Below are 17,412 nucleotides of genomic sequence, written 5' to 3' on the forward strand. Positions count from 1 at the left end.
ACTTTATTAGGTTAGTTCGTTGCATTTCAACTTTATTAGGTCCACTATTATTTGTTTTTCTGTATTTGTTGAGTGATAGTAGAGCTTCATTCTAAGTTTCAAATTTTTACTAAAAGAGTTCGAAGAAAGTTAAACTAAGTATTTCTCTGCCATTTGCTCCTCCCACAAGTGTATTTCCTCACATTACAGAGATTAGTGACACGTAATGTAGAATTTGATAGAATGATGTTATAATTTTTCACTGACAAATGTTTTTTCCTTTGACATTGAAGATTGCATGTTTATATAACATTCTCATGAGCCTCAAGAGTAAAGAACGGAAAGAAATATTTTGTTACTTTTATATAGGGAAAATGATTGTTATTAATGAAAGGATGGTGCAATATGTTGGTGGTAGAACAAATGAGAGAATAATAAGTAATTTAATGTTAATTAATGAGTTAAGAAGTAAAACATATTCATGTTTTGGGTGTAAACTTAAAGGATTCGAATTGAAGTATACATTGCAAGAATTAGATGAAACTATTAAGGTAGACTTTCACCTTTATATTTGTATTAACAAGAAGAGAACAATAACCCTTACACATTCGACTTCTTCAATTGAACAATCTTGTTCACTTAACAAGAAGAGAATAATAACTCTTGCACATTCGACTTCTCCAATTGAACAATCTTGTTCACTTTGTCATTATCCTAATATATAAGTAGCTCATCTTATAATGGCGGCACAACACCAATTGATAAAAACTTCTCAAACAACAATGTCTACATCAAAATATGAGTTAATATGACTAAACAACTAAACTAAATGAACATAAAGTTTATATTAACATATCAAAGTTTATATTCTTACTATAAAAAAAAAATGAAAACATCCACCAAAATATTTCCCTATTTTCCTTCTTCTCAGCACATCCTAATAATCTCCAATCTCTTTTATCAACTCTTTCACCACAAGATTGGATCAATTGTATGAATGTAATGTGCTTTCATCACAAACATATAATCTTCAATAGCCATTGCGTGACAATTCCTGATGCAGGTGGGCACAACAATGTCCGAAAAGTGAAAAGCACAAGCAGTAACTCAAAATTTCGATCATGCTCCCATGATATGAGTATGGTCTTAAGGTCATTAAATATTTTTCTATCATACTTTCTCTTAAACTCTAATGTCATGTTTGTTTAATGGAAAAGGAGGTAATGAAAATGAATGGAATCAATGTGAATAGAAAGAAATGGAATGATCATAACTATGAATTTGTTTGGAAGAATACTTAAGTAGGTAGGAATGTAATTTATTTATATTATTTGTTTAAATATAAATTAAAATAAAAGATCACAACTATATTATTTTTTTGCATTAATGCATTAGCCTTCTTTCCTTTTCATTCAAAAGTTTTTCAAAGGCCTTTAACTTAAATTCATACCCACATGCATAACGTTCTTAAAAAAATTCAATTATTTTAAATTTAAATTTTACTTTATAGATAAAAACATTAAGAAAGATATATAAAATACCACACATAGGGAATCAAATTTAAAATTTGACTAAATTCAAAGACTTCTTTTAAAAAATATTTTTATAAGATCAAAAATATTCTAAAGAGAAAATAATAAATACAATCAAAACTAAAAACATTAATAAATTTAATTTTTTTAAAGAAAAATCAACTTTAAAAAATAGAAAATTGACTATTAGCAAAAATGAAAAAATAATGGAGGGAAATAGGCTAGATATGAAAGGTCAACAAGGACGTTTTGGTAAAAACATATTGAATTTAATGTGGGTGACATGATTTCTCCCATTTTTCAAAGACTTATCCATTTTTAAAAATATAATAATCCATATTCTTGGGAAAGGACATTCCATGTCTTTTATAACCAACCAAACATCGGTAAGGTTGAAACAGAGAAATGGTTACTATTCCATAGGTCAAAATTCTTGTAGCCAAATGTAACCTAAATATAAGTCATTGTTACTACTTGCCACTTTCTCAACATTTTCCCTCACAAGGCAATTCCATTAACATTTCAACTAACATCTCATCCATCGCTAATCTCACATTTCTAATGAATATTGATAAAGTTGCTAAGTAAATTGTTCTAATAATTTTAACACACAGAGCATGGTGTAATTTAGTGCACCTAACGTCTAGAATATTAGCAAATCTAATTCTATCTACCCTACTCCTCAACTGTTGGTTATTCCTCACAAAAACTACCACTTCCACAAATTATTTTGGAGAGCATCTTGTTAACAATTCTACTTCTTTGATTGAGGAGATACCTTCTCTCTTTTTTTTTTTTTTTACAATCCTACCATACTCATTCCCTTCTTCCTCAGACAAATTCTTCTAGGCTTTCCTTACTCATTTATTTATCTCTATTATTCCCTTAAACATCCCTTTATCTTTTTTGTTTGCCTAAAATTTTTACTTAAACTTGTGCAAACTAGTTACTACCTTAGACTTCACTTTCTCTGATTCTTTTCCCTTCATCATTTTTATTTCGATAGAATATTACAAAGAAAGAACAAATGTCACTAACAAATTCAAACATCAATGGAATTATTTGAACACATGGGGCAAATTTACCAAAGTCACTAGCTTCCCACGCAACGCCCTAAGATGGTCATCTAATGTTGCATTTAATGTGTCGTGACATTTGCTTGAATACTCCTCAACTTTGTCGGCAACCACCACCAATGATGACGCGGGCTCCATTGTCTTCCAAGGATAAGTAGTCAATCGTGCATGGCAAGAGCTTCTTCGCGTGAAGCAAAATGGTCATTATGCACAAACGATTTAATGCCAGAGGAAGGACCTAGTTTTAGGACGGGACCCAAGTTCTTACTAGTAAATAAATTACTGGTGAGGTATTTTTGAAAAAATTTTTCTTTTGTTTTTTATTTAGACCTTAAAAATTTAAAGCTACAGCTGATGATAAAATAAATAAATAAGGTCAAGGTGCATTTTTGCACTTGAAGTATTTTTTAAGAAGCGCCCAACATTCTAATATTTTTATTGAAACATTTTTGCCTTTAAAGTTATTAAAAACAGAATATTTTTGTCCTTTCCGTCAAATTTTCTAACAATGAAATATTTAAGGCCAACGTTAAAATTAATGGAAAAGACAAAAATACTTCATTTTAATAATTTTAAGGGCAAAATTACTTAAACAAAAATGTAAAATACACCTTAACCTTTAAAAAAAATATTGTATCAATCTTAAAAAGATTTTATGTTTATTGAAGATGAAAATTATATTGAAATTTCTTAATTATAAAACTTTAATAAATAATTTTACAACTAAAAACATGAGAAATAATATGAGAATTTATTAGTTAAATTCTATTTAATAGAATTGAACGATGATGTTACTTCAAGCCCAAAATTTCCAGACAACGCAACCCGCATCAGATCAGAATATTTACTATTGTCATACCTAATAAATCTTGGTAAATAACGCAACTATAGCCGTAAAAACCTGAAGTGGACCCGAAATAATTAATTTGGAGGCAGGTACAACGATAACGACAGTTGCACCAAGTTGATATTAATTTTTATTTTGATAACGACATTGACTTTTTTTGTTTGTTTGGCCTTAAAATAAAGTTGACATTCATTTTATCCAAATATTTTTATGCACTCTCCCTCCCTCTCCCTCTCTCTCTCTCACGCAAGGGCAAATTTCAATTATTATTTTTTCCCCAGAAAACTGGACTTGCACCTCGACCTCGAGAAACAGAAATTAAGGATCATAATAAATAAGAACCATATATAAGGAAGATTATGGGAATTTAAAATATCAAATTATCGAAATTTTAATTAAAGATAAAGGTCCTTAATTGTATTATTTCTATAATTTGAAGTGCTAAATTGTCATTATCTTTCTGTTGTGGTCTTTGTTTTTCATTTCCCCAAAAATTACTACTTTAATTTTCTAAGCTGATAGTTTTCATTTCCCCAAATTCATCCCTTATGTTTGGATGGAGAGATAAGTCCATGAAAAGAAAATTAGAGGAGGAGATTGGAAGGAATTCCGAACACCCCCCCCCCCCAAGATTGTAAGAAAAGAAAAGAAAGAACACAAAGTGGAGAAAAAAATAAAAGCACATATATTTTCTCCGTAATATTTTTTGCCAAAAGTGGAGAGAATCTAAGGGGGACAACGCTTTTTTCAAAATAGCAGAAAAACTTGAGGCCCATGTTTTTTCCACACGGGTTTACTTTTGTTGGGGAGGAACTCTCATTTTCCTTTCCCTTCCTTTTTCCTCCTCCTCTTTTCATCAGGGATCAAATTTTAAAAATTTAAATTTATTTAAATATTTTTAATGTACAATTATAATAACAGTTTAATAAAATATTAAATCAGAGTCGTTGAAATTTTAATTCAACAGTGATATGAAGAGAAAAGGAGGGGAAATGAAGGAAAGAGAAAAGGGGAGGTTACTCTCCCTACTTTTATTTTTGAAGTAATTGCCTTTTTTACCTATATATTTTCTCCTATTTATTCAGTCATGAAGAGATAAAACAGTTTCTATACCTTTTCCCCTTTCTCCTATATTCTCTCTTGCTATTTTTTTTTTCCTTTTGTTTCCTCCCTTCATTCAAACAAGCATTAAAACTAAATCAAAATAACAAATCATGCTCAAGTTTTCCCAAAATCTTCTATAGCATTTATTTGTTGATTTTTTTTTTTTTGGTATGCATTTGTTGGACTTTTAAATCAAGAAAAATATCCAATAAGATCATAAACTGGTGGAATAATGATAATCTTCATTGTAAGTTCATTTTATCAAAAGAAGCATGCTTCCTGATCTCTAAAATAAGAGAAATCCATTTTGCACCGTTTGAACAAGCTAATAAAAATCCTCAAAGTTCATCCCACCAAAAACTGGTTTTCTTATGCTACAATGAACGAGAATGTGTAATAACAGAATCTTAAATCTCAATACGTTTAAGGTAGAGATTGTGTATAAATTAAAGTCAAACAACGAAGGTAGTAAACTGTAAGTACAAACATACAACACAAGAATCAAATTATCAATCTGTCTCAAGAGGCTATCAATCCATTTAAATTGTGAAAATTTGAAAGATCAAAGATGAATGTCAATAAATCCATGAGTGAACCCGAGTGAGGGAAACTAATATGCTCTGTTAGCAACTCTATAACAGTCTCCTCAACTTGATAGATATATTTTTGCCGGTTCTAAAGGATGGGAATGCTGAGAGACAAACAATGCTTCATTGACAAACGGAAGGTTTTGTTTGAAGTTTAAACTTGAAGCCTTTGAATTTAAGATTTAAGAAAAAAGAGGCTTCGCTTACAAAGATGCATTTGTTTCCCTGCCCAGTGCTTTCTCTCCCATTAATAAGGAGCATATTCACTTCTGACTGAAACAGTTTGTGATTCAAGCACAAGAAGACACTTCATACTAGAAGTGTTTGTTGTTGTTGTTGCTGTTGTTTGCATGATTCTGATCATGCTGAGATCCTTGACTGCCATTTTATTTTTACGTACTCTAGGAAGCAAACTTTACTTCCATCCAAATTTTCAAAAAAGTTATGTGCAAGTAGTAGAAAAGATGATTCCTAGCCACTTGAAACCACTGCTGAAAAGTTCAAAATGTCAAAAATCTCATGTAGCCAGCAATATATACTTCCATAGTCATTAGCAGGGTATCATTGTAATGGTGGAAGAGGACTCACCACAAGATGGTTCAGTCAACACTGGTGCTAGGAAGAAGGCTTATAGGATGATGATCGTGATCTAAAGTTCCAAAATGCCCTTTTCCCTTATCTTGCAAAATCATGTTTGAACAAGCAGAGTTTCATTCAACAGTTAATCATTGGTATTTCACCTTGCACTCTTCACTTCATTTTTATTTACTGATATTTTAATTTTTATTTTAACACTTATCGTCCTAGTGTTTCTTTTGAACTGGAAATAAGGTCCTTCATATTTCACACTCAAGGAAGCACAAGATCCTGTCTATTTGTCACATTGTACATCACAATTTACGTCACATTCTCTCATTTGCTTGCAATAGTAAAATGTCATTTATGGGGAAAGTTTGGAAAATAACATAATATTGTGAAAAAGAAAATAGACAAGAATCACTTACTTTCTACGATGTAAAACATTTGGAGAACTAATTTTGAAAATTCAGGTGCTATTTAGCAGCAACCCAATTCCAAAGACTGAAAGGTCGTCTGGCATTTTTCCTTATAATTTTGAATTTGGACATGGCTTTATTGACAGTATGTGTCCCTGAATTCTGTTTCGTCCGCATCATAGCTAGATTTCAATTGGCTCACAAAATAAATCGCACATGAAAGTCGATGATTGAAAACTAACAATTTCAGGTAAAACTTGCCCGAACATGGATCAAGCAGGGACGAAAGAGAGTGTATAGTTTGTACCTCTAGTCAAGGGTTTAAGAGAGGTTCTTGGCATGGAAGAAGAACGCAGTGCAGCACAAAATGGAAGCAATGATGGCAAAAACTGCCAAAAAAATCACGAAGGAAATCCCAGCGACCACCAAATCTAATATTCCCATCACACTCAAGCCCATCACAATCGTCATCGTCGTTGTCTCCTTACCTTCTTATTCAGCTCAAATTACTCGCTTGCAGTTGGAATGGCCGACGAAGACGATCTAACAAGCTATGATCGGGAGGAGAAGCATCAGAACAAGAGGTGTTTGTGGCCACGAACAAGAAGTATTCTTGCCAAATTTATATAAATAAATCATGAACAAGAGATGTCTAGTAATCAATCTCTCATTCCATTCTAATTAAATAAAGGATGAATAAGAGGCACTCTTGCCAGATTTATATAAGTATAATATCTTCACATTAGGCCAAAAAAAAAAGGTCCATGGAAAAACTTCACACTGGTCTGGTACGAAGAACAGAACAACGCATAATCTAATATCATGAAATTAGTCCAGCAAAACTATTCATTACTTCTATATTATGCTAAGAAGACAAAAGGACTAACTTGAGAAGTAAAAAGAATAAGCATCTCCCTCTTGTAAATTTTGCTAAATGATCTAAAATGGAACGGAAAAAATCACGAAGTGGATCTCAAACTGATAATCTGCAGAATTCCTATCTTGCTTTTTGCCCCTTGTTCATCAAATTAAAATTTCACAAACATGGGCAGAATAGGTGCGCTGAATGTTAAAGAAACAAGAATAAAAATGATGGCAAGAAATACACTGCAGATACAGTATCAAACCAGAATGAAGACGATGTTGAAGAAGAGAAGAACTATCCTTGATGAGTCCAGGAGTTGCAGAGAGAGCACGCCGGAGAAGAAGAAGCCACTGAACGATGCTTTGGCTGGGTCGATCAAGGATGGGAGCCTCCTGAGCTGGGACGCGCGGAAATGAAAATAGATGGGAGTCTGAGCGCGAAACAAATGAGAGAAAGAGGAAGGACAGATGTTGGGAAAAAAATTTTACACCCAAAATTTCTTCACTTAAAAAAAAAAATCTTATTTTTTTTCACATTTTTTTATTCAAACAGAAAAAAAAAATTATTTTCTCTCCTTTTTTTAATATTTTATTTTATTTTTACATTTTCTTTCCAGCCAAATAAAGTATCAATATCCAAAGACGATTTCGAGGATTTTAATGCATCGTGATGACTTGGATATGGCAACCCCTTGAAGGTTAATTATATTTCTGCCCCACGAACGTTCTCATAATTTACCATACACCTATCGCTTCATTTTTTTTCTTTTAAAAGATAGAATTATCAGGTTGTATTTGAATATTATTAGTTAGATTTACACGCAAGATCTAAAGAAAAAAAATTAGTCTCGGCAGCTCAACCTCTGAAATTTTCATTCGGTTAAAAATTAGCCTTTAAACTAATTATTACAATTTAATCTTTACAGATTTATCTATTTAAAATGTTGATTTTTACATTCTAAAAAAATAAAAATTTAAGTATTAAATATTTTAAATGATTAAAACTATAAAAATTGAATTGTATTAAGTTAAAATTTAGAAATAGAGTTATAAGAAATTAAAGTTTTGGGATAAAAGTACAATCAAGTAAAAAATATAAAGACTAAATCATTAATTTTTCCAATAAAAAATAACTCTATTAATTTAGTTTTTATTTATTAAATTCAAATAATCAATTTTCTTTAAATAAAATCAAATTTCTTTTACATGATTTAATTATAGTTACGTGATATGGCACTCTATTCCAATATTGTAAAAACCAGACCAGTGGTTCACTAAATGGTGATCACATCAGTCTCAATTAAATACTGAGTAATATTTTAAATACTGCATATGAAAAAGATAAATTAGGTTACATTTATTCATATATTGTCACATACTTCCTCCATTCAAAAATATAAGGTATTTTTAACTGAATTTCACACTCAATAAAGTAGTTATCTTTTTTTTAACTAACTTTATCTTTTTATATTTATTTCTGTTAAACAACTTATAATAAATATAATGTCATTATCAATAGGGACACTTTTGAAAAGAAAGCAATAATTACACCTCAAAAGATTAAAAATATCTAACTTCTTAAAAAATACTTATATTTTTAAATGGAGGTAGGCACATGCCTAAATATGTCCTGTAATATTTGTTGTGAACCGTGCGTACGGCCGTCTCCCGATATGATTAGTTGAACCAGCTGATGTAGTTTAATTCTACCAATGCCAACATTACTCCACACACACACACACACACACACACTCTCTCTCTCTCTCTCTCTCTCTCTCTCTCTCGCTTTTTTTCTTTACAATTTTCTGGGTCAATGCACTCTCTTGCAGCTGTTTTTACTTATTACATGGATCGATCCATTTTTAGATTAAAGAGAGACAATAAATCATTTTACAAAATGCTACGCTTTATGAAAATTGATTTAACTTCTGAACCCATTTTAATTTGGATGTCTGGATAAATGCCAGGAATAGTTTCAGGAATCAAAACAGCATTGAATCAAATTTGGAAGAACAGCTACCTCAGTTGATCATCGTAGGAGAATGAAAATTAAACTTATGACAGGACACATAAGCCCCCTTCTGTTCTTGTTTCACACAAAAACAGAAAATATTCTAAAGTAGATGACTCGTGCATAATATAGAGCTCAAAGTGAGCCATACTGTTCTTAAAATCATGGCTTACGAATAATGCAACTTCCTCTAAATTTTATACATGTATTGATGACATTGATTGCTCTATGTAGACTTAATATCTTATTGCATTAAGAACTTAGCTCTATCCACCATTTAGCAGGCCCTTTAGTACAAAGAACAATGCGATCGCCACTAAGACATGGTCAATGGAGGAACCAATTTACTGAGAACTACTTCATGGGCTATCCTGGGGTTCACATTTTCCATCATTGTGCAAAAACTGGTCTCGTGCCCAAGCATTGTGCATCTAGAGCTTCCTAAAATGAACTCCTTGTATGCTTGGATGACAAATAAATCAGATTTTAAGAGCCAAACTGAACTCTAAAACCTTCTCAGTAGCCAATTGGTCCTAACCCTGAAAAATCAAACTCCAAAGGTCAATTGTTACGCGGGATTAGCTGTGAATGTAGTTGGTAGTTAGGGTAACAATATTCTGTTAGCTTCTGCTTTAAGAAGTTAGATTCTTAAGATTGACAAACCTGAGGTTGTTAAGGGCTTTCTTCGCCGGATAGGACCTAATTCCTTGCGATCGATCACGACGGCATTAGACGTCAGAAAAGCCTTGGCCACAGATGCTGAATGCTCCAGACAACATCTAACTACCTGCAAAAGTGTTCAAAACATTGAATAATCTAACAATAGCATTATAATGGAGTTACTCGTCACCTGCATTTGGCAAGGCATGTCAAAACCAGAATTGACAAATTTGTTTGTAAATATTCCTTTTGGCTTCTACTCCTATCACTGAGTGGAAAAATTGATTATCATAGATAGACATGACTGGCTACTCTTTCTTATGCTAGATACAACGTTGAAAAGCCCAAATCTGAGCTTGAACTATTAAATTTTGACATAATTTACATCCCCATGACAATTCACTTCTGTAAAATAGTTTGCACGTTATCCATTTATCTTCTTCTGCAAAACATATTCAAATGCTAACAAGTCATACCTTTGTTGGGTCCATTATCCCAGCCTGCATTAAATCTTCGTAAGAGTCTTCAGCAGCATTGTAGCCAAAATTCACGTCATCGTTTGATAAAATCTGCAAGATTTGAGGCATTCAAGATCCATTGCCGTGGGTTACAAACTACAAACCAAACAGAAGACCTTAAAAGCTAATGTACTAATTAATCTCTTACAGAAAACAATCTCAATACATTCAGGACCTTATCAATGACAACATTGCCATTTACACCAGCATTTTTTGCTATTAATCTCGCAGGATAGCTCAAAGCTCTTCTGAAGATCTCAGCTCCAATCTGCAGATAATGGCTTCAAAAATAATTGCGGTATCTTGAGTAATCTCCTATAGCATAGTACTTTTTCTTTACAATAGCTTTTTCGATAATTAGCAAATAATATTTAGGAATTTAGAGCATTGTTGGGCCCAGGACAGCATTAATCTTATAATAGAGAATAATACATTTAAATATGTTTGATTCACATTTCACTTCAAAATCTCAAAGCGCTAAGATTTTTAGTCCTGCCACATACATACCTCTTTTTTAACATAGCTCTATCTCATATGAGGCTTCAATACTTCTTCCTTATGGAATTTCTTTTTGCTCACAACATATTTTTAAGAATTTACAATTTAATCTGTTAAAGACATGTCATTCAATTGCCATTTACAAAAGTCCAATAATAGCCTAATAATAGTCCTATAATAAAAGTATGGAATATCCAAACTTCAATGGGGGGGAAAGTGAAAATGAGAAAGGAAAGTTACTTTCTGTTCTTCATTGTCTAGGAGTTCTTTGATACTGTCCACCTTCTTGGACAGCCTTAAAAGGCTACAGCCACCACCAACTACGACACCTTCGTCAATCGCTGCCTGCAATGAAACAAGTTAGAACCTCCATACTTGAGAACGTATCACCTTGACAGAGCAAAGAAAAGGAATACCTTGGTTGCATTTAGAGCATCTTCAATTCTTAATTGCTTATCCTTCAACTCTACTTGTGTTTGTGCTCCTACCTGTAACTCAAGTTTCAGAAAGTATAGTGTTAGTCTCTAGCTTACATAAAAAACATAATTTTTAAATTCCCAATTATCACCAGGCAGAACTTAAAAAATTCATATTACCTGAAGAATGGCAATGCCCCCAGATAATCTTGCTATCCTTTCATTCAATATCTTCTTTTGGAAACTTTCTTCAGTGTTCTGCATTATATGAAGCAATTTTTCCAACGATCAACAGGATAGGCAAATACATCATTCCTATAAAAACTTTGCACTTGTCAAGGGTGAATGTGTTTCTGTATGAGGTGATGAATTTCAACTGGAATATTTCTGTAGTGATGAAGCTAGATGCACCTCAACAAGCTTCCTAATTTGAGAAACCCTCTTCTCAACAGCAGGCCCAGTACCCCCATCAGTAACTATCAACGTTGAATTATTCGTTATGACAACTTTAGTCGCAGATCCTAGAACATCCCTGCTAGCCTTTTCTAGGGTCAAACCCATCTCATCTCTAATTACAGTGCCTGCAAAATAAACAAAGAGTTCATAATGTACAAGAGTAAAGATCTGATGACGACTTTAAGACTATATAAGTTCTTATAAAGAACAAAAGGCAGACCATAGAAAGAAAACGGTGATGGTTTCCACTATGCGTTTTATTATGATATGAACCCTTAGAAAACCATACTCTAAAAGCAACCCAATGGTTCATGTGAGCCTCACATCAGAATCCCATACCTGTAGGTGTCAAATCCTGTGCCTTGCAGTGGCTCATAATATATTATGATGAAACAAGTGAAAATTACTGCATTAGCATTTTATCTTTTGTATTTTTTCCAGTTGTTGATTGCTTCTCTAGTGTTGCCTCTGTCAATAGGGATAAAATTTAGACACTTAAGCCTCTACCTCCAATCAAGGTGGCAATGTCATCTAAGTAGTGGCTCTTGCGCTCACCAAAGGCAGGAGCCTTAATAGCAGCTGCCTTCAGCACACCCTTGAGTTTATTTCTAATTACGGAGCTAGCGCTTCCTGCTCAATGCCTTCTGCAACTATCACGATTGGATACTTCTCTTTCACAGCATTGTCCAATATTTTAAACAACTCCTTTGGGTTTGTGACTTTTTTGTCAACCAATAGTAACTGCAACCAAAGAATTTTGCACCATCTAATTATTCCATAGAATTCATGCCAGGCTTTTAGACACTTGTTGTCCTACCTTGCAGTTGTGGAACTCCACAATCATCTTTCTTCGGTCAGTGACAAAATATGGAGACATAAATCCACGATCAAACTGCATCCCTTCAACAACCTGTAGGCTATTCTCAGTGCTCTTTCCATTTTCAATTGTCACTACTCCTCTCCTGCCTACTCGTTGAAGAGCATCAGAGATTAATTTTCCCACCGCATAATCATTACCAGCACTAACTGCTGCAACATCTGTAAGTTCATGATCTTCAACCTACAAATACAACAAAGTTGATAAATGAATTCCCAAAGTTTAAAACTACAGGTAATATTTGGAAGGAACAAAATCCTGTAATTTAATAAGCATCTGGAGAAAGGTACTTGCCACTTCTGAACTTGCCCAGTCATCCAGGAAATGACTAAAAAAAAAAAAAAAACTAAAATGCATAAAATAGACTAGCTCACATCTCTGGAAATCAAAGCAAGTTCAGAAACAAGAGCAGCCGCTGTTTTCTCAATCCCACGAGCAACTTGAACAGGATTCATCCCCGCTGCTATAACCTATAAAAGAAAAATGATAAGAGCAATTACTACTGCAGAGTCATTAACATGGTAACAAGTTCAGGGATCAAAAGCAAATATTATATATATATATATATATATATATATCTTAGAGTCATGGAATATGTGCCAAATTTACTGAAACCTACAAAATAACAGCATTTAATGATTTTACGTGAGTTGATGGAGATGAATATGTATTAGATGCTATTTCATAAAATAAAAAAAAATCAAAAAAACTAGTTGTAGTTAGGATGAATCTTGCAGTCTGTACTTGATTAGTTGTACCTTTATCCCCTCAGTGATAAGGCCATGAGCAAGAACAACTGATGTAGTAGAGCCATCACCAGCAAGGTCATTTGTTTTCGCACCAGCTTGTCTTACCAATTTAACTCCAACATTCTCCAGTGGATCTTCTAATTCAATCTGAAAAAAATTATATCAGGGTTGGGGAGACAATGTGTTCACAAAAGAAAGAGTGATTTTCTTGAACCTGATTATAGAATAACTATTTTCCAGTTGGAAGAATACACACATAATTTATTTTAAGAATAATTATATATTCCAAGTAGAAATTGTCTAGAAACTGACAAAGACAAACATCACCAAAGAATCACACAACAGTCTTAAAAGCCAACCACAAAGGCCAGAGTTTCAATCTTTCCATAGAAAACACATAAACTGAACATTGATGAATCGAAATGAATAAAACTCTCCGTGCAATATAAGAGGGAGCAAACCAATGCATATAAGCACAAGTACCACGACCTATTTCACGCATGTTAACACCAGTAGGAAGAGTACTAATACAATTTATCAATTTTCACTAGGCAGAGTACCGGTTCTTTTTGGGTTGTATAAAAGTTTGGGGATATCTCTACGGTACTTGTAGCATTAACCCCCATTTACATGACAAAATTTTGCACAATACATTAAAAAATAATTAATATGTAAATTATAACATCAATAAATGTCATAGATAAAATTTTCCATATAAGTAAAGGCACATACCACAAGAGATTCCATAAATTTGGCCTAAAATTTTTCCAAGTCAAAGTTGTAATTCCAAGCAACACTACATTGAAGCACTCGAATGTTGAGAACTGAAATCCAAAGAAGTGGCAAAATCCACTTCGCCAAAACCTACCTCTTTGAGAACAGTTTCTCCATCATTAACTATCTTGGGTGGTCCATACTTGTTCGGAAGCACAACATTTCTGCCCTTGGGACCTAATGTGACTCCGAGAAGCTCTGCCACCATGTCCACCCCAGCCTGCACCCACCAAATGAACTCACTGTAATCTTGTGAAGCCAAAACAAATTGAAGGGTTTAAAACAACTAGAGTGCAGAACCGCAACCAGAAGCTTCTTCGTTGTTGAGCCATCATGGTTGAAGTAAAGCTCTTTGGCCATTGCTCTTGGGTTAAAAACAGAGCGTGAAGCTTGGGCTCTGGGAAACGATGGATTTGCGAAGGAGAATACAGAAATAGGGGGTGGAGAACATGCCATGGCTTGGAATTGTTCTGAAGAAACCAATTACATGCCCTGTAGGCTGTAGAACAGTTTAAACAGAGAGAATCAAATGCAAGGATTTTGGACAACTTCGGAGGGTAAGAGTGTCTGTCTAGAGGAGAAAAATATCTCAATCTCAGAACATCCATATTTACCAGAACAAAATAAGACGAAATATCTCAACTATTTTGGCGCCATTTATATACGTGTCTATGGGAGAAGAAAAATACGTATCCTGATGATTAATAGATATTTGGGGGAAAAAAAATACTTGTTGAAATGATTGACTCATTGATCACCCTGGCTCGTAAAAATTAAACCTTATTTCGAGGAGGAGGGATGTGGAAATTAGATCTACGGATACCAGGGTCATTAAGCTTGTAATCGATAATCAAATTCAAAGTGCAATAGTTCAAGGAAACTTGGTGGCTATGCTTTATTAAATTCATTTGAGATCCTAGTCTGAAAATGGTTTAGACAAGTGGCAGAAGAACCATCAATACGCGTCGTTTTAAAATGTTAAGAGCTTAAAATTTCAGACGCTACTAGATTTAGAATTTAAGGGTAAATTTATCATTTAATTCAATTCTAAAAATGGTTAGTATTCAACATATCATGTATTATATCCCACTAGTCTTCTCCTCATGCAATGTATAAAAAAGATTTCATTACATGTAGGCGGAATTGTTAGAGTATAAACAAAAATGTTAATGTATTGAACATTAAAAAAATTAATTGGATTAGTTATATAAATTATTCAATTAGATCAAATTATAAAAATGAATTAGTTTAGCTTAAAATTTATGATAACAGTAAACACAAAGTTTTATTTCTTTTATAATATCATGTTATTTTTAAAGTAGCCTGGTTAAGTCGAACCTTCTTGAAAGGCTAAACTTGATCCTTTTCTTTTGGACCCAGATGAATTTAAGGATGATTTCATTATAGGACCATGTAGCAATAGAAACAACATTATTTTGTTTATACCATTATGTTATTTCATTTTATTTTTAATCAATTAATTTGTGTTATTTTCTTTTATTAAAAAAATAAAGTAGTAATTTTAGATGACACAATATTGTTACCTTGGACTAGTAATAATTAAATTAGCTTTTGATACCAATTTAACGTGGATTCAAATTATACCGAATGGCAGAAGGAGTTGTTAAGGCGATATGCAAATATTATGTTTCTAGTTGATGAAAAAAGAAAGAATTACATCCTAAGACCACTAAAAAAATTTATTTACAAATAATGATTAATATAGAATGAATTGCTGTTAAAATAAAAATATGAATGTTTTTCAAATGTGACTTGTTATTAGGGTTTTTTTTTTTGTAATAAGTTTCTTAAGGGGTCATATGATTATCTCATAAAAAACTCAAAGAAGTTGTAGTTGAGCGAAGAGAGCTTACAAACTTTTATCGACAACATTGAGTAAAGCAGACACCTCTTTAACTAAAGAAACCTAAGTAAGTCGAGCCTCCTTGGAGGGTTGAACTTTGGTCCTCCTTTTCTTAACCCATATAAACTTAGAGATGATATTAATATAAGAACACATGATAGCAAAAACAACCTTGTTTATAATTGGGAGAATATCAATTAGGGCCATTCTAAGGAGATTAATCACATGTAAGGCCCAATAAATTCAAAAACTCTTCTGAAGGCCTAAGGGAATGACTTATAATTAATTTTTTTAGTCCAGTTACTAAAATACCCTTAGTTTATATTTAAAAAAAAAGAAATTCCCACCAATGCAAGCACCATTGTTAGTAGACAAACCCACCACCACGTGTGAGAATGATTCTCATCTAGAGAATAATCCTAAAAGTTTCACATAATTTAACGACAATAAACTTCTTGAAACTCTTGGCACAGTCCTCCTTAAGGGAGGAACGCATTTCCCATGGTAGCCTGGCCAAGTCTTTTCTCTAAGATTCTTACCTCTCTAACGAATGCGGTAGGGGGAAAGGCATCTAAGGTCTTAAGCATCGATTCTAGTTCCTTTTGGTTGGGGTATTGCAACAACTACCAAGCCTTCTTTGATTTCCAACTCTTTAAGCTCCATTTAACTTGATCCACTTCGATGGTGGCCATTGATGGAGCTATCATTGTGATAATGGTTTATGGCTTCTTGGTAGGCTTGGCTGCATGTACACCTACTATGATGGCAGGAGAGGCCCTGAGCTTATTGGGTTTTATGAGTAAGAAAGATTGGTTGTGTTTTGAAGAAGAAGCAAGACAAGATAAAGTTGTGGGAATTAAGGATGTAGAAGTAGACATCACCATTATTATTGCCAGGTGGAAATGGATAATTTGATATCCTCAGACAATTATAAAGATCTAATTTATGATCTTATTTATTGACGGGTTATTATTCATATTCAAACAATCACTTGTTAAAATTGACTACTTTTTTAATTTCAACTATTCAATAAGTCATGTTTGAACAAGTAATTGTTCGGATATAAACAACAACTTGCCTATAATTAGCAAAAGCCTTTAAAAACACTTGAAAAATAAATTTATTACATATAATTTTTTATTTAGCATAATATTGATCACTTGTCAATATTGAGAGAACAAGTTGGCCTTTGAAAATTGATAATTTTTTTTAAATTAACAAGTCAAGTTCAAATATTAACAAGTGATTTTCAAATGCAAATAATAATTTTTCTAGAATTGGCAAAAGCCCATGAAAATGCTTAGAAAATAAATTTATATCATATTTTTTTTATTTGGCATAATATTAATCACTTCTCAATCTTGAAAGAATAAGTTGAAAAACATTGAACCATTTGGTCTTAAAAATTTAAAAATTTTTTTTTTCAAACATTAACAAGTTATGTTCAAGTACTTATAAGTAATTGTTTAGATATAAATTAACTTGTTCAGGATTTATAGTAACTCTTAAAGATGCTTGGAAATGAAAGTTAGTGTGCGTGTGCTATAAATTGAAATGTTTGTTGGTTCAATGGTCTTTAACATTTTGGGGAACTAAGGGCTCATT

At 32.7% G+C, this 17,412-nt stretch overlaps 1 protein-coding gene across 1 annotated transcript; it reads right to left on the reverse strand.

The window, feature by feature from the left end:
* Positions 1-8,957: 8,957 nt before the first annotated feature.
* LOC129311538 (chaperonin 60 subunit beta 4, chloroplastic-like) lies at positions 8,958-14,564 on the reverse strand. Its single transcript, XM_054953873.1, is given in 15 exon segments — positions 8,958-9,534; positions 9,659-9,782; positions 10,132-10,224; positions 10,349-10,441; positions 10,912-11,016; positions 11,088-11,159; positions 11,268-11,345; positions 11,499-11,668; positions 12,051-12,161; positions 12,164-12,284; positions 12,361-12,603; positions 12,795-12,890; positions 13,179-13,316; positions 14,038-14,163; positions 14,250-14,564. Coding segments are annotated over 15 exon segments (1,743 nt in total). The 5' UTR covers positions 14,400-14,564; the 3' UTR covers positions 8,958-9,511.
* Between the last annotated feature and the right edge of the window lie 2,848 nt (positions 14,565-17,412).

Source organism: Prosopis cineraria, unplaced genomic scaffold (assembly GCF_029017545.1).
Source record: "Prosopis cineraria cultivar Desert tree isolate PC_DT_omini unplaced genomic scaffold, ASM2901754v1 PC5, whole genome shotgun sequence".
In the NCBI taxonomy this organism is placed as follows: Eukaryota; Viridiplantae; Streptophyta; class Magnoliopsida; order Fabales; family Fabaceae; genus Prosopis; species Prosopis cineraria.